Source organism: Sprattus sprattus (genome assembly GCF_963457725.1).
Source record: "Sprattus sprattus genome assembly, chromosome: 8".
NCBI lineage: Eukaryota > Metazoa > Chordata > Actinopteri > Clupeiformes > Clupeidae > Sprattus > Sprattus sprattus.
The window spans coordinates 24,279,304-24,302,128 of NC_137927.1; the positions used below are offsets into that span (position 1 = coordinate 24,279,304).

Sequence of the window (22,825 nt, forward strand, 5' to 3'; positions counted from 1 at the left end):
TGCGTGTGTGTGTGTGTGGGCTTTAGAGGACACACAGCTGTCATTTAGGATTCATCACAACTGCGGCCGGCGCTGAAACACACCCACACACCTGGACTGGATCCAGTGGACACATCACACATCCACACCACAGGCAACAAACAGACCCCACATGCATTTGTACACACACACACACACACACACACACACACATACACACACACACGTATGCCCTCATTAATATAGACTCAAAACATTCCCCCTGCTTTTCACAAACATGCATGCGTCAATGCACACATTAAGCACACGAGGACTGCACAACCCATGCATCCGTGCACTGACACACTCATTAGCCTTTACATGCGCACAAACGTACACACACACACACACACACACACACACACACACACACACACACACACACACACACACACACACACACACACACACATTTACACACACTCACAAATGCATAAAGACGCACACAGAAAAAGCATATTTATTACAAAAAAAAAGCAATTCCCCAGCTGTGTGTCATGCTTCGCTTCAGTCCGATTCAGACACACTGCAATTACGGAGACAATCCATCCACACCTCCAGCGCACACTCAGAGCTTGCTCTGGTCTTAGGCATAATTCCTGTAGGCTCGTCGTGGAGCAAACAGGGACTCGCTGGCCATCAATAGGACCTTGAGATGGCGTCGAGATAGAGGTTGAGGTGCTAATCCCACTGAATGAGTGCAGATATTTTCCCAATTTCTCTTCTTATTGATCTGGCGAAGTAGGACTAACGGAGAGGAGTCGGGGTGAGGGAGTAAGGTAGGGATCAAAAAGATTAGACATCTCTGCTGCTCTTTCCTCAACTCACCAAGATAATCCCTTTTAGAATCTCTTCATGCAGTCTTTACACATATCTGTGTGTGTGTGTGTGTGTGTGTGTGTGTGTGTGCGCGTGTGTGTGGGTGTTTGTGTGTGTCTAAGTGTGTGTGTGTATGTGGCTAGGTGTGTGTGTGTGTTTGTAAGCTCCTGTGCAAAAACTCATCTATGCAACCGTGGGGGCGTTTCAAGGACTTACTGCACTTTGCTGTTTACCGCATATTTCATCGCCCAATCAATTCTGCTACGAAAAGTTTTGCGCACACAATAAAAAAAAGCCTTCATCTCAAGCGGGCAGAATTAAAGTGGTTTTATGTCTCCTTCCAACATTTGTTTTTGAAACGGGGATTTGGAAATGTCACCAAGGCGGCGAGTCGTAACGTGCGCAGACACTCTCAAACACACACACACACACACACACAAACTGAGAGAGATCTGAAAGTATACACAGATGTTGACACTGTGGAAAACCAGAAAAGTGCAAGAAATGAGTGTTTACAACTGAAGTGCCACACCCCCCCCCCCCCCGCCCCCCATCGCCCCTCGACCCCATCATCAAAAAAAGGAGAAGAACGATGAGTGTGTAATGCCTAGGGCTCCAGAGTAGTGGGGCCTGAGGAGGCCCAGAGTAGGGGGGCCTGAGGAGGCCACGAGTAGGGGGCCCAGAGTAGGGGGGCCTGAGGAGGCCACGAGTAGGGGGCCCAGAGTAGGGGGGCCTGACGCTGCCCAGAGCAGGGGATTCTTGGGATGAAGATGAGGTTGGGGAGATGAATGCTGTTCCCTATTAACCTCATTTAGGCATCAACTCACAGCATGGAGTGAATTAGAGTGGGCCGTATACTTCAATCTCCACATAAATGGATTATCCTGAAAATAAAACATGTCTGGTTCACCATATTAAGGTCAAACATGACTAAACTAGTGACATGCAAACATTCCTTCCTTAGACTTTAACCTGATTACATTTAACATGTAGATAAAAAGCTGTGTGCTGTATTAAAAAATGTTGATTAAATTCCAGATCGGATGATTCCTGTGACAGTCTGTTCAAATCTAAAATGTTCCCTCTACCTTGGGAGTTAAAGCAAATATAACAATATAATCCAATAAGAAGTTCAGATATTACGGATTGATAGAGATTACATAAAGAAAACCATGTAATCACACAAACACACACACACACACACACAAAAACACACACATATGCTTAAGCCCAAATAGTGTGGGACGGGTTCTATATATTCGGTGGCTCCTGTTGTTAGAATTTGTGAGCAAATCTCTTTATCAGCTTATATGAGCCATGGCCTCCCCATTCCTATCTCCATCACTAGGCAATTTTGTCATTTTAATAAACCTGGAATCATAAAACTCCCTGAGCCGAAGCCTATTTTCAAACACCATGCCGCTTTTCAGAGCTTTTTTTGTAATTCGGCCAGTAATAAAGCATCTGCCCATCCAGTAAAAAATAAGAAAGAAACGCTCCAAAATGGGGAAAACAGAGGAGAGAAAAAGGAGCTTCCTTTACCATAATGCCAATAAAAGAAGCTGCCTTTACCATAATGCCAATAAAGGAGCTGCCTTTACCATAATACCAATAAAGGTCTTTGATAGCGCTTAGGCTACTCTCAGGGCCGCAGCACATCAAGCTGACAGGCCCCCATAAAGAAGGACTGAGTCATCGTAAACGTTGACAGGGCATGTTTACTAGGAGGCCGGTTTGGCGGTGCGTGCCATCTATGAGCCCCTATTGAGTCAACACCGGTTCACGCAGCGGGGTCAAGTGCTGACAGAGTCTCATACAAGCCTCAGAAGGAAAGGTGAAAGGTCGATGTTTACCTGCCAGACGCAGTGAGCCGGAATTGTGGACGGCCTCGTCCCGCAGCTCCCTCGAGTGGACAGTGACGGTGGAGACGGCGTCGGGCCACACCCCGTCCGACACACGCACCTGGAAGCTGTAGGTGCCTGCCGGCGTGTTCTCCTTGATGAGGACCACGCCCGTCCGCTTGTTCAGGAGGAAGTAGCTGAGGGAACGCAGAGACAGAGAGAGAGTCAAACAGGGATAGAGTTCGAAAGAGAGGAAGAGAGAAAGAGGTAGCAACAGCAGGGCAGGGAGAGCGAGAGTTAGAGAGAGAAATGGCAGGAGAGATTGAGTTAGCAAGACAGAGAGAGAGAAAAAAAAACAAATGTTTGTAGGCCCCCTTTGGTATAGGTGTGCGTGTGTGTGTGTGTGTGTGTGTGTGTGTGTGTGTGTGTGTGTGTGTGTGTGTGTGTGTGTGTGTGTGTGTGTGTGTGTGTGTGTGTGTGTGTGTGTGGGGGTGAGTGTGTGTTTTGTTTGTGGTATGTGAGTGAATGTGTGTGGATGAGTGTGTGTGGGTGAGTGTGTGTGTGTGTGTGTGTGTGTGGTATGTGAGTGAATGTGTGTGGGTTAGTGTGTGTGGGTGTACATGTGACCTTCATATTAGTATTGCTCTGCCTTTTTTCTCAGTGTTCTATTACTAATGAATGTGTTGCTTTATTGGGCTTTGTGCTTTGGCAACACTGAATCTACACAGTCATGCTAGGCAAGGCAAGTTGATTTAAACAGCATATTTCATACACAGAGGCAATTCCATGTACATAAATAAAAGCAAAAGGAATATCCAAAATAAAAATAAAGATAAAGTGCTTAAGAGTGAAAAGATTAAAAAAAGAATACAAATATATGATTAAATGACATTGATATAATTAATAGATAAAGTATTTGATTAAAAGATACAAAGTACAATAAAAACATGGCCAAGATGTCATTCCCCATTGGGAGTGACTAGAGGTCTACTTCCAGAAGTAAATGCAGTAAGAATAGAGTGCAGGTTTTTGAGCTCAGTCATAAGCATATGAAAAGAGAAAAGTTTTTAAAAACATGCAACATTTGAGGCATATTCCAGTTGCTTGCAGTATAATAGCTTAATGCTGCTTCACCATGTTTAGTTTGGAGTCCATGGATCTAGGAGCAATATTCTTTCAGCATATCCAAGATGTATTCCTGGCCTTAACCATTCAGTGATTCATAGATCTATTCTGAAAACAGTTTCTGTAACTTACTGGAAGCCAGCGTGAAGATATTAGAACTGGTGTTATGTGCTCTGTTTTCTCTGTTTATGCTAATAAAGTAACTCTCAATTTGAATCTGAGAAAGACAGGGAGAGAAAGCAGGAGAGTGTCACAGAGAGATGGAGTGAGAAGAAAAATGAGAGAGTGAGAAAAAGGAGAGAGAATGTTAGAGATGGAGTGAGAGACTGGGTTTTGGAGAGAGAAAGAGGGTTTGAGAGTTAAAGGAGGTAGAGGTATGAGTCGGGTGTTGATTCCTGTGGTCAGTTTGGAGTGGAGTGGGGGTCATCTGAAACAGTGAGAGTGACAGCAGAAGAGCCAGAGCAGACGTACAGATGGAAATGACAGCAGCTCAAACTGGAGCCACATGAGCACTCAGGAGAGGAAAGATGCGCGGAGCCAGGCAGAGCATCGATCGGAGCTAAAGTGCAGATATGACAGGCCATAAGAAGGAGGGACAGACATCAAGGCTGGTTTATCATGGAAAAAAAAGAGGACGCCACATCTCATGTATATCAAGAAGCCAAAATCAAAAACAATCTGCTCTGACATAATACCTTCCCACTCGTCATCAATATGGAAACTGTTTTTGTATGGCACTGTAGCATACAAGCAGATGCGTACACACATGCAGACAGACACTGTTATTCAAAACACACACACACACACCCACACACACACACACACACACACACAAACACACACACACACACACACACACACACACACACACACACACACACACACACACACACACACACACACGTACAGATGCCAGCCAGGAGAGGTAATTCAATATTAAATCCGTATAGATTCCACAGCTCTTTACACATGCATGCTACTCTTTTAAGCGAGAGAGCGCTAGAGAGAGAAAGTGGGGGGAATGAATATATTCACTCTTGATTTCTTTCGAGTGTAGATTTTAGGGATTTGAGGCCGTCAGAGGTTTATTTTTTTATTTTTTTTTTCATTGCATGACATGAGCTGTGCGTGTGGAGGGGAGGGGGGGGGGGGACTCAGGTGGGGGTGGGGGCTTTCAGGGATGTCTCAGGGCTTAGCGTGCCTCTAAAACACCCTGTCAAACCCCTCTCCTCTGCCTCATGCCACACATCCCCAGCTACAACAGTGGGGGGGCTGGGAGAGAGGGAAAGAGGGGGGGGGAGAGAGAGACTGAGAGACAGAGATGGAGGAAGAAAGAGACAGATAAAGGAGGGCTGGTGGAAGAAGAGAGGGAGAGATGTCACTCTGCGGGTCTTTGAAGAGCCCTGAAATGAAGCGGTGGGACTGAGGGGGAAACGGGAGGATAGAGGGAGGATAGAAGGAGGATAGAGGAGGATAGAGGGAGGATAGAGGGAGGATAGAGGGAGGATAGAGGGAGATGAGAAGGATGGATTGGCAGAGAGATGAAGACGGAGCGCTGATGAAAGAGTGAGAGATGTGAGGAGGGACAGAGGCAAAGAGAGAGAGAGAGAGAGAGAGAGAGAGAGAAGGGAACAGAGAGTGAAAGATGGCAGAGGCAGCTTACTTTGGGATGTGTCCCTCAAAGGCGTAGGTCTTGTTGTCCCAGTCGTCTGGATCTGGGGAATAGACCTTCCCTAAAACGGTGGTAGGCATGCGTCCTGCAGTTGTGAGGAGAGGGCAAAAAATAAATTTAGCAAGCTGTACATTTCTTGTAGGGGAGTGTGTGTACAGCCAAATACGTATGAGGGAGTGTGTATGTGTGTGTCTAAGTGAATGTGAAGTCTTTGTTCTAGATTTAGATGCAGGATTTTTGAAAGTGGAGCACACATAATGGACATTGGACCAGGTTTTGCCAAGCGGAAAAGCTTTTAAGGGAACTTGCACTCCACTGTCAGGTACATGGAAAAGAAAAGCGCCTGAGATATCAGCCAGTGTTAATGCTCTTAATTTAGCCTCCATGATGAGAGCATAATAGCCATCCCCTCCATCCCATGCTGAGGTATGAAGTGTTGCTCTGCCTACTTTTTCATCAGCTAAACAGCTGAACAAAACCCCCCCAAAAAAATCATCAATCAAAAACACATACTACTTATGACTTATTCATACCGAGCCTGGGAAAAAAAGACATTTCCCCAGTGGGGGAAGTCTACCAATCAAATCAATTTCTGCCTTTTAACAGACTTTCTTACACTTATCCTAGGGCACCCTCAGTGAACTGTGCAAAGAATATGATGGCATTTTTAAAAAGTCTGAAAGTACTTTATTTTGTCATTGTCAATTTTAATAAGCCCCCTCTCGAAAGCTATGTGGGCAATGTATGCTAAGAATGATCCGTGGAGCTCAACACAACTTCCTAATGAGCTCAGTCTCACCTCTGTGACTGTTGATGTAGATGTCCTTCTCTCCTGCCTTGTGGGCGTGATCGTTTTCATCGCCGATGGTGACGGTGAGCGTATTTGTGACCGTCATTGGAGGATGGCCACTGTCAGTCATGATGATGGGCAGATAGAACTCCTTCTGGCTCTCGCGGTTAAACTCACGCAGGGCGGTGAGGGTGGCGGTGCCGTTACCATTGTCCTGCAGGTGGAAGTCGTTGCTGAGGCGGTACTCCAATGGCATGGAGAAGGTGAAGGGCCCGCCGTTCTCTTCCGAGTCCCGGTCGACCGCGTGCAACAGCGAGGATGTCTGGTTCAGCATCACTAACTGGGGACCTAGAGCGTTCTCCATCACAATAGGGGCGTACGCCGCCTCAAACTCTGGCCCGTTATCGTTGATGTCTACCAGGGACAGCTGGATGGTGGCCGTGCCGGTTAGGGGTGGCGTGCCGTGGTCCGTGGCCAGGATGACCAGATAGTGCTGAGGTGCGCTCTCCCGGTCGAGGGGGCTGGCTAGGGTCACCAGGCCCGTCTGGTCCACACGGAAGATGTGGGCGGGGTCGGACTCCGGGGCCACGCTGTAGGTGATCTGGCGGTTGAGGCCGGAGTCTGAGTCGGTGGCAGCCAGGGTGGCCAGGCTGGAGCCCACTGGCAGGTCCTCGCGCACGGGCGGCAGCGGCACGAAGTGGGGGATGAAGACGGGCGCGTGGTCGTTGCAGTCGATCACCTCCACCACGCAGTGCAGCACGCTGGAGTAGTCCAGGTCCTCCACCTTGATGGTGAGGTTGAAGCGCTGCTCGGACGGCCGCTCGTAGTCCAGCTTCTTCTTGAGGCGCAGCGTGCCGCGCCGCTCCGCCCGCTGGCTCTCCACGTAGAACTTCTGCTCAGGGTCGCCGGCCACCACGCTGAAGGTGAGCAGCGCGTTCTCGTCGGCGTCGGCATCCTCCGCCAGCAGCTCCAGCACCGCTTCGTTGGGCTCGCTGCTCTCCGGGATGGACGCGCGGCACGAGCGCTCCACGAAGCGCGGCACGTGGTCGTTGACGTCGCTCACGCGCACGCTGACCGTGGCCGTGCTGCTCATGCCGCCCCCGTCCCGAGCCTCCACCACCAGGGTGTAACCGTCGGTCAGCTCCCGGTCCAGCCCGCTCCGTGCCACGGAGATAGTCCCCGTGGCAGGGTTGATGGTGAACATCTCCGCCCCTCCCCCGCTCCCCAAGATCCTGTACGTGAGCACGGCGTTCTGGCCCACGGCTGCGTCGTCCAGGTCGGTGGCGGTCATCTCCATGACGGCGGTGCCCGGCAGCGAGTTCTCTGGCACGTTGCCGTGGCAGTTGTCGGGGGCGCAGGCGAAGACGGGCGCATTGTCGTTGATGTCCCACACATTGATGATGATGTCGGTGAAACCGGTAAGGCCCTCGCCACCCTCATCAGTAGCCAGCACCACGAAGCGCCAAGCCGCCCGCTGCTCGCGGTCCAGCGTCCGCTGAGCGTAGATCTTCCCTGTCACCTCATCAATTATGAACTCACTCTCTGCTCCTTGGCCATGGAGCGAGTACCGCAGGGCCTCCTGGTCAGCATCCTTATCTGGGTCGGATGCAGTTACCTACAACATCAAAGAGAATATTGCCTGAGTTGACTTCAGCACTGCTAACTTTTCTCTCGTCTTTTTTTTCTCCGATGGAGCTCAACACAGTTTAATTATTAATGGCTTAACTCAGCCATAGGATCAATGTTGTTTTCAAAAACTTGGCGCAACTAGTTTTCCAAAGCCATTCAGTGAAACTCTCCATTTCTCAGAGTCATAGGTTAAATAGCTCGAGAGCTGTCTGATTTGCCCTGTTCAGTGTGTGATGGACAGTGCGCAAATGAATAATTGTGTTTTCTATAAACAATGAAAAACTAAATTGAGCATGACTAAAATCTGGTCATCTTTTCACAGTTTGAAAAACACTGGTTTGAATACAATTAGCATAAAATGGCCCCATAATCTATGCAACTGTAGGGGCCCGCATTTGAAAGGGCATCATGTGCGTTAGACGCGTGACATAGTCCGCTAATGGCGAAACATCAAATGGAGGATCTGAAATGAATTGTCCTTTGTATGCATGCACTCATAGGATGCGAGAATAGCAGGAAGCTTTTGTTGGAAAGGTGAACCGGCATAATAATAATAATAATGGGTGGGTGTGCTGTTGCATTTGAGTCTTTAGGGACGGGTAGTCTCATTTAATTTGGGGGAAAAAAGTCTCATTACAGCTTGTGGGGAAAAGAATACGCTGTGTTGTGTGGTTATCAATCCAACTCTTCAAATATTTTGTCACAAAATAATGAAATGCTCGCTGTTTGATGGCAAAACAGTCCCAGCCACACTCCAACAGAAGAACAAGAGAAAAGTTGTGACCCCACAATTCTTTTGAATGGATTGACTTGCAATAACAGCAAAGGCATCAGTGAAACACAGAATGATCCCCTTTCATAGACAGAGAAAAGGCACTCCTTCTCACTTATGGCCTGTTTTCATTACCATACTGAGAGACGTTAGGCTATGAGAGAAGGGCCTGTTTAGCAGCGGTGTGAACTGAGTAAGTTCTGTAATCTAAAATACAAAAACGTAACTTTTGTATTATTACCTTCCTGTCTCACTTAGTTGCACATTATGCTGTCAAACTCTGGAGCGATTAGATTAGAGATGCCTGCCTTCCTCAAAACAAATGAGGCATCCGTCCAGCCTCAAAGGTGCCTTATGTCTGTGTGCACGTTATGAAATAACCAAATAGAAATAGCTTTATGCAATGGCATTAGTTGCACATAAGAACCTGTAAGAATAGTGTGCATTTATTAAACTGGGGCTGGATGTAAAACAACAGTTTTTTCTCAAGTCAGCTCTAAAATAAACAAGTGTTGCAAGAAACTTGTGGAACAAACTCCCTACCTGCAGAACAAACACGGGAGAGCCATCCAGTTCCTCTGTCACACTGCCATAGTACTCGTTCATGGTGAAGACAGGAGCCTCATCGTTCTTGTTCACCACGTTGACGTCAACGGTGGCGTAGTCCTCCCACTTCCCATCCGAGGCCAGCAGGTGGAGGGTGTAGCGCTTACTCTGCTCGTAGTCCAGAGGCTGGGCGATGAAGATGGTGCCCACCTCTGGCTCCACGTCGAACACGCCGCCAGTGTTCCCAGATGTGATCTGGTAGCGCAGTTTGGCATTGGCACCTGCGGGTGGGGGTGGCACAGTGGATAAAGAATGAGGTGGGAGGGAGCTGTGGCGCAAGCAGCAGCAGCCCTGTACCATGAATGGGTTGGAATACCCATGGGGACCTGGTTTCGAGTCCGACTTGCGGCCATTTCCCAATCCCTCACCCGATCTTTCTCCAGCTCACTTCCTGTCTCTCTCTACTGTCCTATCTGATTAAAGGCATAAAAGGCCAAAAAAATCTTTAAAACTTAAAAAAAAAAAAAAAAAAAGAATGAGGTAGGGGACAGTGTTGATAAGGTTCTCAACCCAGCTGTCTTACACATGTGATGAGCGCATTCATTTAAGGATGATGTGCCTGTTGGGAGAAATTATAAATGTCATTTCACATGCTACCAACATCATGGCATTATGGCGATTAAAATCCAACACGCATCCTTTTACTAGATGTCAAACTTTGGTCAAGACTTTGCCTGTGAAATCACTGCCACTGAAAGCTGACCTAAGGGTAAACCGTGCAAGTCTTAGCTGGCTCTAAACCAAACATCTGATCATACATTTCAAGCACGCTGGCTCCACAGAGACGGGCTCCGTTTACCTCTGAGGAATTCTACTGGGTACGAGAGAGGTGTGCGTAACCTGAACCCACTTAGTCTCACTAACACTCATAATTAAGCCTTTGCCTCAGACTTAGAATTTTGTGCGAACCAGTAAAGACTTTGACTGCACACGGCTGCCTCCAATTAGGCTGCACAGTGAGATAGCGCCGGCACACCTCAATGGGAATCCAATACTCTCTCTCTCTCTGCTTAGGTAAACCGAGTGGAGAAAAAGAGATTTCTCAGAGGGTTCGGAGACTAGTACGGTATGTGCAACATGAAAGGGATACAGAGATAGCATGCTTAAGCACACTCCTTTGTGTTTGGAAGTACTAATTAAACAGTGGAATGTCGAAGAAAACGAACGAAAACATCTTCACTTTTCTTGTTAGTTTTCTGTTTTTTTTTTCCCCACAGTGCTGCGATTTGATCCCAGAGGAGTCCTTGCAGAGCAAAAATTTGTAAACAAACAAAATGGATAAACAAACATAGCGCGAAGACGTATTCCCATGCGTGCCCTTTTTTTATCTGTTCTCCATGGGCTGAAGCGATCCTGCTGACGAAGGGGAAATAGATGAGGGAATAAACAATGGGCGGGGAGCCTTATCAGAAATGACCCTCGGGGTGAAACTTGGAGTAAAATATTAGCTCCTCATATACACACACACACACACACACACACACACACACACACACACACACACACACACACACACACACACACACACACACACAGAGCCTCAGTCTTTCGATCTCTCTCTCTTTTCTTTGCTCCCTCCTGGGCTAATCAGTTCCTATTAACAGGAGTGTTAGTGGCAGTGGTGGAAGCGTGCCGCTCCTGTGCAGAGGTGACTGGCACACTCCGCTCTGGGTGGTGTGACGCCATTCTGTGCCACGCCGAGGCGGTTAAGACTGAGCGTGCCCTTCTGTGTGGCTCATTCATCAGCGGCTCTCCGCAGGCACAAGCAGCATCCAGCTCAGCCATGATAAATGCCTGATAAAACCACTCTCCACCCTTTCCCCCTACCCCAGCCACCACCTCTCTCGCTTTCCCCCCACTCCCCTCCTCCTCCTCCTCCTCCACGTCTGGCCTGACAGATAGTCGGCTTGCTACAGTAGCACCAGAGGGGGGGTGATGCCCCCTCCTTCACAGGGGATTTATCAGCTGCTGGTTACAGTGGCTGGGACACGCTAGCTGGCTGACGAGCGAGTGAGTTATGGGTAAAAGCCTGCAGCGTGTGAGTGAGGGAATAACGAGCAGGGAGCCTCGCAACAGGAGATCATTCGGAGAAGACTGGCGGGGAGGGGGCGGGAGGGTGGTGGGCGCCTGTTGCACTTGAACCCATGCGAGAGAGGAGGAGAGAGGCCAGAGAGGTGAGAGAGGCAAGAGAGGAGGAGAGAGACGAGAGAGGAGGAGAGAGGCGAGAGAGGTGAGAGAGGCGAGAGAGGAGGAGAGAGACGGGAGAGGAGGAGTGAGACCAGAGAGACACTCGTCTCAGCTGCAGGTGAGCTGGTGAAAGAGCTTGTCTCGCTCTCCTGAGTGGTGGGTAAGACCAACAAGAGAGATAGTGCTTGGAAATGCCACCAGGGCTACGGTGGGTAATGGAGTCATATTTTCCACCGCTTCAAACTTGGAGCAGGTGGGAGAACTGACATGTCTCCAAATGGAAGAGTGTGAGGATAAGAAAAAAATGGTCAGACTGCAAAGCAGCAAGAGAATTTAATCCCCAATATTTGAGGATATATATTGCTGCAATACGCGATAAAATATTGAGTCGGTATGTTACGTTCCTAGAAAACCGAAGTTAAGTTCCAACATACAGGGATAGAATAATAAACAACCATGCACTGATATTTCCAAACAGCAACATGAGATGGTATTTTAGAACTGCCTGACTGGAGAAGAATTCTAGCAAATCGCTGATAGAAGTCCAATCCCTTGGGTTCTCCGCGGCTCATATGCCATGTTCAGAGTCAGGCACATTGGTGAGACAGACGGTTTCTGTCTTTCTTCCCCACCTACCTTCATCCTCATCATTAGCGCTCACGGTGACGATGGTGGAGCCAACATCGGCATCCTCGTCGACGTCGACTTCATACACGGATTGGGCGAAGATGGGCTTGTTATCGTTGACGTCACTGATGAAAACGCGCACGTACGCCGTGTCTGAGGAAGAGCAAAAGATTGCGAGATTAAACACAAGCTCTGCTCTTATTCTGTCAAGCTGAACCTCTCTCTCTCTCTCTCTCTCTCTCTCTCTCCCTCTCCCTCTCTCTCTCCCTCTCTCTCTCTCTCTCTCTCTCCCTCTCTCTCTCTCCCTCTCTCCCTCTCTCTCTCTCCCTCTCTCTCTTCCCATTCTGTTTTCTCTTTCGATTTCATTTTTTCTCCTGTATATTCTCGACCCTCTCTATTCTCTACAAACTTCCATGCACCATTTCATCCTCATTCTCATTTTCTTTCGCTGCACCCCCCCCCCCCCCTATCTCTGCCTCTCATCTTGGCTGCTGCGATGTTTGGAGTCTGATGCCATCAGTAGACAGATGTGAAAGAGGACCCCTGGGGGGGCAGGGCTGGGATTGATAGGGTAGCTGAGGGTGAGGGGGGGGGGGGGGGAGCTGATATAATAGGCTTCCTTTGATATGAGTATCAAAAGGAACATAATTTGCAATACATTTCTGTAGATGAGATAAATTATTTAAGCTGGTTGCAAAAGTCGCTCAGTTAAACACAGTGATAAAGGAGTCAAACCACAGGGTGGGTTGGGGTGGTGTGAAGAGACGGCAGAAAGAACGAGTGGAAAAAAAAAAACTGCATCGGCCCTTAACTTTTCCTCCTTTTCCATTTTGGCAGTGAGACAGAGGCAGTTTTGCAGATGTGAAGGCAGAAGTTGTGTGCAGATGTATAGAAGCGGAGCTTCTGATGCACAAAGCTGAGGATCCGGCTAGCGTATGCCGCAGTGCTCTGGTTTGCAAAGAGCTTCGTGAAACAGAGGCTTCTGCTAGCTGCTGACAGCTTCCCTTGAGCTTCAGAGAGATGTGGTCAGGATTACTCCACTTTACCAAAAAGCCTGGTTTTATCTCTTATTCTATCTTTACACTGGCATGCCATTGGGTGGGTTCTCAACTGGGACTCCGTCCCAGAGCCTACACCATATTAAATCAAAGACAGAGAAACTGTGTGTGTGTTATACATGTGCACTACATATTCACTGCATATACAATACATAGGGATGTTGGTATAAGCGCCTGCGTGCCTGGGTATATATGGAGGGTAAGTGTGTAGCGCACAGAAATACAAATGAAGAGACAGCAAACAAGAGCGAAAGTGAGAGAGAGACGTGGAGAGAAGGAACAAGCTGTAGGAGACTGATTATAAATGCCAAGCAACACGGCTTGGGAAGAGAACACTGTGAAGCCTTGCCAGTCCTGTTTCTATGCCTTCATTTAACATTTATATCATTGGAAAAAAATCTTTTTTCTTTATTTGATTTCTGGCCTTTTAAATATTTCAGCACTGTTTACACTCAGAAATGTTGTAATGAACAAAGCCAACAGAGGCACATTTGATAATCCATGATTATCGGGATGAATGGCCCCTTCCCCCCCCCCCCAAGATCTAAACACGTCTGCCCAGGTGGAGTTGATGAGCTGCTGGAATGATGGACAGCTGATGGACAGAATGCAGGCTGCCACGGATACAGACCTGCTGCCTGCACAGCTTCATGTGATGTGTTATGCTCTTACATTTGAATGACTGCTGGCAAAATAAATCAAACACTGCCTGCTCAGTATGTGGCTGTTAACAACTTGCAATTTATTCAGAGCGGCACACTTATGATAACTGTAACAACTGATAATGCATGCATGAAATGAACATTTCTAAAATGTGAAAATAACCACGTCATTCCCAAGGGAAGTGGGGGCCCATGAATTCATTTAGCTGGGTAAAGGTTGGTGCTGTCAAATGTTTAGTAAATGGAATATAACTGTTGGAGGGGGTATGGAAATAAACCAAATTAAAGTGATCACTCAAGCCAGGCTTACCTGAGTTGGGCTGTCCGTGTCTGCCGGGCCTAGCTGACTCCCATCCATCCACTGACTTCACCTCTAGTAGGTAGGAGCCCTTGGTCTCACGGTCGAACACCGCCTCTGTGTAGATGGAGCCCACCTCGGGATCGATGCGGAAGAACTGATAGTCTCCATTGCGGTCATTCAACAGTGAGTAGGAGATCTACAGGGGGGTGGATGCAGAGGCGAGGGTGGAGGTGGTACGAGAGAATGGGAGGAGAAAACGAAAAGGTGACACAGGTGACACAAGAGTGTTTATTTGGTCTGGTCTCATTAAAGTGAAGTCGTGTTATGCATGTATGAACAGTGTGTGTTCAGGGAATGAAGTCTGACCAAGAGCAAGAGGGGCTGGGGAAGTGCAAAGGGGAAAAATGTATATGTTTGTATTTATTAAACAAATAAAGCAACAGAATACAGACCCCCCCCCCCCCCCCCCCCCCCCCCCAACAAATACACTTTTTTAATAAAGTAGTATGGGGCGACGTGGGTTCATGGCATTTTCCTTCACAATAAGACAAAGAGACTCTTTTTAATCTCTTTGCCTGAGGTATATCGCCACTCTGCTTGCAGGAGCAGAACAACCAAGACATATTCACCTGAAGAACAATGAGCTCATCCAAGAGCTCAGCCAAAGGCTTGAAATGACGAGGCTGACTAGAAAGGGCCCCCAGTGGCCTCAAATTGCAATTATCGCATATAATTCATTGAGCGTCTGCCGTAAAACAACACGACATGTTTGATAAATGGTACCCCGCTGTCTGAATTAGCACAAATAGTGAAAATAAAAGGCTGAATTAAAAGCGATGCCATTATAAAAAAAGCTTGTAGGGGGTCAGGTTATTAAAAACAACTGGCCATCTTCAATTGAACAGAGGGAGAGAGAAAGAGAGAGGGGGGGGGACCACATCAGCATTTACGCCCACAAATGATATTCATTATCTAAATGTGTAGCTATGATTGAGCCTGCTATTGAGAGACTACTGAAGCCAGTGCAAGCAATGAACCGCCATGGACAGCCTTGCACTCACAGACCATTCCATCTTAAAAAGGGCAGAGGAGCTCAAACACACACTATCCTTGAAGCCAATTCAATTATAACACAAACAGTGTAAGGCTTTGGAGTTCAGAGGAATATCATGAACACTGCGAATGAGAAGAGAGACAGGGAGAAGGAGAAAGAGAAATTGAGAGTGCAGGAGAAATAGTGACAAATGAGGGGAACTGGAGAGAAACCTTCAGAGAAAATGAGCTGATACACACAGTCTGAATAGCCTGCTCCAAATACGAGGATGGACAGACCATTGGGACCAGGAGCCTACAGATTGCATAGACCCTCAAATAGACTGTTAGACTCTTTATTCCATAGGATTGTTACAGTAGTATACTGTACACCTCAATCTTGATGTCACCTTCACAGGAAAACACACTGAGGTATGCTGGAATATCACACTTTACAAAATGCTTAACTACTTTAAATCCATCTCCATTTCAAAAGCATTAAGATCTTTGTTGCAAATAATTTAAAGGTGCCATAGAATGCATTTATTCAGGATTTGAAATTGTTCTCCGATGTCTACATTGGTGTGTGACTTTGGTCGGGCGAAAAATGTCCAGTTTTACACCTCTATCTTTCCCTTCGAATTAAATAAGCTGTTTCCCCTTACTAAGGCTCATAAATAATGACAATGAGCTCTGCTCTGATTGGCTGGTTTACAGAGGGGCACTGTGATGGCTCACACAGACAGCAATATGTCAAAATAAATAGCTTAAAACTGTGAGAGTTGAACCATGGAGTGTTTGGAGAGTGTATGTTTGAGCTTTCACTGGAGGAGGAAACGGAGGTTGATGAACAGCCAGTCGTTCGGAGTTTGGAAATGAACGCTTCTGAGTGGTAAATTGTCGTTTACTGTTTATATAATCTGCAGTTTTTATTGGGAACTCTGCACAGCACATAAAACTGTTGTTTGTTATGAATTGAGAGTGCTGCTTTCAAATCTTGTGACTTCAGTAGGCTATGTTCAGGTAACCAAAAGTACAACCAATATAGAAGCTTCTTGTCAATGACTCTCCCATGCCCACATCCACGGCTGAAGTGCCCTTGAGCAAGGCACCTAACGCCAATCACTGCTCCCCGGGCGCTGCCAAAGGCAGCTCACTGCTCCGGGTTAGTGTGCTTCACTGTGTGCTTCACTGTGTGTATCACTACCCTGGATGGGTAAAATGCAGAGATAGAATTCAGAGTGTGTGTGTGTCACTATCTCTGCCATAAACCATAGTCACTAGTCACTAGGGCTCATTTCCATTTCCATCACAGACTAAGTAATGTTGTTTACTACTACCCTGCTGTATATACTGTATACCTGATAAGAACTTCTTAGGCTACCATTAATTAATAATCTTACATGAATGGCTATCGATATCTTTTATTGACAAACCACAGTCACAGTTGGGGTTTGTTGGAATTGGCCCGTTTTTCCACCCTCTTTTGCATACATAGGATTTGAATGTGAAAGATGCGTTTAAAGATTCATGGTATGTTAGTTCCATGAACCAAACTCTCCTTATTTAACTAAGCTAAGGTAAATTCAGTTTTCCATTCTATGACACCTTTATAGAAAACATGATATCCTCAACATGCATATGTAAATTGGTAAGATAACAGCAATGTGTTTGGGCTAGAAACAGAAATCGGAGCTGGTTATGGGTGACACTTATATCCTCATATAGCTGATAATGTAGTTGGTACGGTACAATGCTTCTACTTTGAGGAATGAGGGCTGGGTGGGACATTAAGCATGTTTGAAATGAGGACTAGGTGTTGTAGACTAGTTTTTTAAAGACCAAAAGAATGCCACACAGTGACGAGGTTGGAGCAAACTGGATCAGTGTGAGATAGATAAAGATAGATTTTCAGTGTGTCACCCAGGAACTTAGAATAGCTCAACTCAGGTACCCTACCCGCTTTGTGTGTAAGCCTTTGGTTTCTGCCTTGATTTAACATCAGATTTGAGTTCAAAAACCTTCTGAGTTCCAGAGTTGTGGTCAGGTTGTTTTTTTGTTATTTCTATGTTACCAAGAAGAGATACCAGTATCATATGAGGGATTGCTTTAGCCAAATGTAGTATTCCCATGGTAGTGCAACAGCTATTTTCTAATTTTCACCCATATGTCAACCTTATGAAGGAGTGTCAGACAATTCTGTTATCAATGGTGTAGAAGTGACCAGGAAATGTTTTTGGGAACAGACGACAATGCAATGTAGTTATGCATCCTCAATAGAGGTTATTTAAAAAATGTGCAGCTCTCATAGGCATGCCCAAGGCACTATGACTGAATCCAGGTAAATGTGAAGCTTCCCATGACACATGCTGTGAGTGCATAGGTATATTGTCTATGTGGTCCTGATAGGGCATAGGACATATGCTAATTACAATAACTACTGGACACAGGTACGTAACAATACTATTGGGTTTATGAATGCCAGAGCATTCTGGTTTTTAATTGTAGCAATTATCGTTATTCACCTGGGTAAGCAGGGATTCAATAACTGTGGAAATCATAGATAAGCTTGACAGTGAAAAGATAAGGCTCTTATGCAAGCTACCGCCTATCCAGCAGTCAATTATTTAAGATCAAACAGGAGAGCATGCTGAGAGAGCAAACTGTGCAACATCACACCAATTTATGCTAAACTACCCGCGTCAACGCAATGCTAATATTATTACACAAAGCAGCTCAGCTCACAGGGATATACAATATTTACTAACTTAATCAGCAGAAAGTAGTCCTTAGTCCTAATTCCTTAATCATTAAGAACTCTGATGGGGTGAGCAAGAACTGATAATAGCTCATTAAAACATAAGCGTTAGCTGGTTTTGCACAGGATGTAAAGTAGCCACCCCGGTTTGACTCACTTTTCCGTTCAGGCCGAGGTCCAAGTCGTTGGCCGACACCTGCAGCACCAGGGTCCCGATCTCTGCCCCCTCCGTCACCGAGGCCTCGTAGATGGACGAGGTGAAGAAGGGCACGTTGTCGTTGACATCTGTCAGGCAGGAAGTGGGAACACGCAATAGTGATTTTTCATCGTTTGGCTCACTCTTCCTCCCCCCCGCCCCCCCCCCCCCCCCCCCCCCCCGCGCGCCTGTCGTGAGGAGAGATTTTAATAAGGTTCTAAGGCCAGTCTCCTCTACTGAATTACAAAAGCTTCTCAGCTGTCACAGCTCTATACACCACTGGGTATCCTTGGCTAAACATTTGTTGACAGTGATGAATAGGAACCTTCCAATGCAGCCACCAGAGACTCCGAGGGACTTCAAAGGCCCCTTATTGACTGAGGAGCTTTATTTATTTATTTATTTTTATAAAGCTTTTGGTAGAATCGTTTTCATTCCTTTATAGTGGGAATGGAAATTATCCCCCCGCAAAAAGGTTACATACGCTGTCCTTCAATCATTCACCACATGCTCAGCACAACCTTTTCTTTTTAAATGCAAATGCCTGGGAACACGTGACGTGTCACCTCAAATGTGCATGCATTATCAACGTAACACTTTGTCGATGCAACTTATCGAGTGACAAAGTGGGGCGCGATCTTAGAGTGATTTCCCTGGGAATGGAACATCCGAGGTGGTACTTCCAACGACAGGTCATTTCAGATCAAACCCCCTAATGGGTTGGGTGACTCTAATCTCCATCTGATGCACTTCAGGATGCAAAAAGTCTTCATCTATGAATTAAACAGGAGGCCCAAAGCCATAACAACCCCTTTACATAAGCGGCCAACCACATCCACCCCTCACTCCCAGGCCCGTGCATCCTTCAGTGAGCTTCAGGCAGCCCGTATTAAGAAGAGTATATGTGAGGTCAATGGGTGAAGAGCAGATAGATTAACTATTCCACCAATGCTTTTGAAGAACCATCAGGAGTTAGTTTAAAAGAATCTGGGAGAGAGATGCACTTCAGGAGATAGAAAAGTGGAGAATGAACTGCCTCATTAACAATGGAATTCCATGACATATAGAGGCACATCACATCACTCCTCTGGTGTTATGGTGCTATTAAGTAGGCCAACGTTGTCTTGGGGGAAGGAAAGGAGGAAAGAATATGGCCGTTACCTGTGACGTTGACGTAGACTGTGGTGAAGGCAGCGAGGGGCACGGCGGCGACATTCTGAGCACGCACACGCAGGATGAAGTGGCGAGTGGCCTCGTAGTCCAGAGGCTCAGCAACCAGGATGGAGGCCGAGCCGTCCTCACGGTTGGGAGTCAGGTAGAAGCGCACGGGCATGTTGGTCTCCGGCACCATCCCATCTTCCAGGTTATATGTCACCCTGGGGTCGCCCAGCAGGGAAGTGGCTTTGACTGTCTGGAGTTTTCAGACAAGGAGAGGAGACGCTCTAAATACAGTCTGGAGCATCCTGAAGCACAAGCAATCTAAATGCATATTTTGCGAGCAGACCGTAGACTACTAAATGTGGTACAAATGACCAGCAGTGGAATACAATAATTGTTATTGAAGTGCTCGTTGCAACATTTCAAATTAAATAAATTAAATTGCATAGGCCTACTTGGTTCAAAAATAAATACAGCTCTTTGGCTTTGTGTGGTCAAACATGCATATTCATTACAGGTCATTGCGTGTGAAGAAACATTGGCAGCAAGGCAGGCAGTTAGACAGAAAGTAAACCTCCCTCCTAATCATCCATCCCCGCTTCAAAAACAAGCGGAGCAAACATCTTCTTGCCCTATCAATTAAAAATGGAGACGAGGTCCATTACATCCCCAAGCTTACAAGAAAATAAACATTTTTACAGCAGATCCATGGAAGTAATAGAAGTCACTCCATCTGTGCATCCATGAAGTCTTCCTCCATCCTTCTACCAGGCTTCTCTCCCTCCTTAAATAAAATATTCATCTGCATTTTTAATAGCCTTAATAGCCCATAAAGGATCCACAGATACTCTGGCAAATTAATTTCCGATGCTTTCAATTCTAAAGCAGAGGAGTAGTTTAAAAAGAAAGATGTGGGGAGGGAGAGGGGGGAGGGGGGGGGGGGGGTGCAGAGTAAAGGGGCATTAATAAACCAGGGCCAGTGATTGGCCGACTCTCTGCCCTGGTGGATGAAGCAATGCGTTTAAAAATACACCCAGCTAGATGGGGAGAAGTGGGGTGGGAGGAGAGGTCTAGCGGGAACAGGCTGTCTGAACAGAGAGGGGCTATCCCAGGACACGAGGAAGAGACGTGGAGGGAAAGACCAAAATGGAGTTCCAAGGCCAAGTCTGAAACAGAGACATTCAGCACAGAAGAGCAGAAAAAAAGCTGTTTCACACTACAGTTCCCATAAAGGGTTAACCCATGGTAGACTCGTGGTGATGTATGTGGAGGTCTTGGGGAATAGGACATCCAGAGCTGTGAAATGTATTCAGCCCCTCATGGACAAAATGACAGGGTAAACACACTGGACAGGAATCCTGCCATGAAATGTCAGCATGTTTTAAATTGCTATTTTTATTCACAATCACACGTGGCCTAATGGAGTGCCTGGAACACACAAATAATGGGTATAGAGACGGACGTGGGGCTCAGTGGGTGTTTGTAATGGCCAAGTAATCTACAGTAAGGACCGGAAGGTTGTCAGTTCAAACTCCAGACGGGTTTTGTTGCGCAGCTGAGCCAGGCACTTAACCTAAATTGCTTTTGCTAAATGTCCTCCCATAAAGTCGGGCCATATGCAATTCGCTCCGAACAAGATCATGAGCTAAATATTACTCCAAGTACGTGGCCCCTGGCAGCAATAACGGCTGTGCCGTAAAGGAACCTGTCCTGTAATTAGAAAAAAGAAGTTGTACTCAGACAGCTGATGTGTCGGCCGGGGCTGAGTACGTACCACCACAGGTGTGTCCCTCACGGTGTTCTCCGGGATGACTACCTCGTAACTGTCCCTCTCCCACTGGGGTGGCTGGTTCTTGACGTTGGTGATGGTGACCGCCAGCTCCACTGAGCTGCTTCGGTTTCCCCCATCCGTGGCGAAAATCTGCCTGCTGATGTAGGATCTCTGGAACGGGAAGAAAATGTCATCAGGTTTTTCTTTTTCCCTTCAGCACTTTGTGTGTGTTTGTGGATATGTGTGTTTTTGGATGTGTGTGTGTGTGTGTTTGTGTGTGTGTTTGTGCGTGTAATACATTTTTCCTCTTTGGCACCTTACAAGCACTAATGTCAAAGTGACACACCGACTGCTGGTTTAAACGGTTTGCAGCAGAACTGTACACAAGGGCTTAGGTCCAACCCAGACACCAGCACCTGGCTGCCTCACGGCCTCTCCAATTACTCTAAGGCACAACTGTCCCGCCCATTCTGGGCTCCTGTCGCCATGGCAACAGCCTCACTGGGTCTGCGTGGTAAACATGCCTTCACATTATCATCATGCAGATTGTACATATTGCCCAAAATTGGCATCCACATGAAAATATTCAACAGTCAGACGCACAAAGTACAGCCAACAGTATCCCACGCTGTTACACACAGCGTAGCCAGGAGGCAAACTTACATGCTAGACATGTGTATTTAAAATAAATGGAAAAGAACAGCACTTAGCCAGTACTGTGACCATGAGGTAACCTAGTACATGTGGGAGTCACAGTTGTAGGTGCAAGAAGGCACCCTGTGTGCTGTGACTCACATGTGACAATACATGTTTTCTGGTGTGATCCTGACTGACAGTTGGACAGATGTGGGACCCCGATCATGCTGGTTTCATTATAAGTCAGTTCTGGCCCAGATGGAACGGTACACGAATGGAATAGAAGATGAAACTGAATGAAATGCTCTTTTTACTGCCTCGGCTGCTTTGTCAAGTGTCCCTCTCCTGTTCCACTCCTGTCGTTCCTGTTTTTTTTCTTCTAAGAGAAGGATGTTGACGTGTCATGTGCTGTGGTTCTGGTGAGGTACTGACCTGGGAGATGGGCTGTTTGACGTAGACCCAGCCAGTGACCAGGTTCACCTGGAGGTACTCGGGCTGCTCTTTGGACATGGAGTAGGTGATGGCGGCGTTGGTGCCGTAGTCATCGTCGTGGGCGGCCACACGCAGGAAACTGGTGCCAATCATGGTGTCCTCTCGCAGGAAGTCTATGGAGTGAGTGTACATGCAACAAGGTCAACTCTGGACACTAATATTGGAGAGCCACAATATTTATTAGCAGGTATATATGTGTGTGTGTGTGTAAGTGCAGTGGCATGTGTTGGCTGTGTCTGTGTGTCTGTGTATATCTTTGTGTTTTTATGAACTCACATTCATATCGGAGGTTCTCAAACTTGGGGCTGTTATCGTTCTCATCAAGGATGAGGATGTTGAGCTGGCAGATTCCAATAAGGGGGTTTGCAGCCTGGTCGGTGGCCGTCACTGTCACGGCATATTCTCTCTGTTGCTCCCGGTCGAACTTCCTCGCCGTGACGATCACACCTGAGATCAAATCATTTCCCAGGTTATCACTCAGCGCTTCGGTCCCCGGCAGGAAAAACAAAGCCGGCGCCGGCGCCGCCGCAACCACAGTCGACCGTGCGGCTGTGATCTGTGATTCTGATGCATCAGAGCTCAGAGCTCTGTCGCACATGCTCCCCAACGGGACTTTCACTGCTGCGATGACGAGGTTTTTTCATACATATATATATTATCACTTCAAAAAAGAGA

The 22,825-nt window shown here is 46.9% G+C and overlaps 1 protein-coding gene across 1 annotated transcript in view; it reads right to left on the reverse strand.

The window, feature by feature from the left end:
- The window catches only part of LOC308369604 (neural-cadherin), a gene marked incomplete at both ends in the record, with an annotated part of 162,694 nt that overhangs the window by 61,691 nt on the left and 78,178 nt on the right, over positions 1 to 22,825 (reverse strand). Inside the window, 11 exons of the mRNA XM_080844100.1 lie at positions 2,691 to 2,875; positions 5,467 to 5,560; positions 6,275 to 7,880; positions 9,210 to 9,493; positions 12,096 to 12,239; positions 14,117 to 14,303; positions 18,055 to 18,182; positions 19,255 to 19,504; positions 21,026 to 21,193; positions 22,091 to 22,263; positions 22,427 to 22,597. Coding sequence (XP_080700226.1) covers positions 2,691 to 2,875; positions 5,467 to 5,560; positions 6,275 to 7,880; positions 9,210 to 9,493; positions 12,096 to 12,239; positions 14,117 to 14,303; positions 18,055 to 18,182; positions 19,255 to 19,504; positions 21,026 to 21,193; positions 22,091 to 22,263; positions 22,427 to 22,597 — 3,390 coding nt within the window. The remainder of the gene's footprint in view (positions 1 to 2,690; positions 2,876 to 5,466; positions 5,561 to 6,274; positions 7,881 to 9,209; positions 9,494 to 12,095; positions 12,240 to 14,116; positions 14,304 to 18,054; positions 18,183 to 19,254; positions 19,505 to 21,025; positions 21,194 to 22,090; positions 22,264 to 22,426; positions 22,598 to 22,825) is intronic.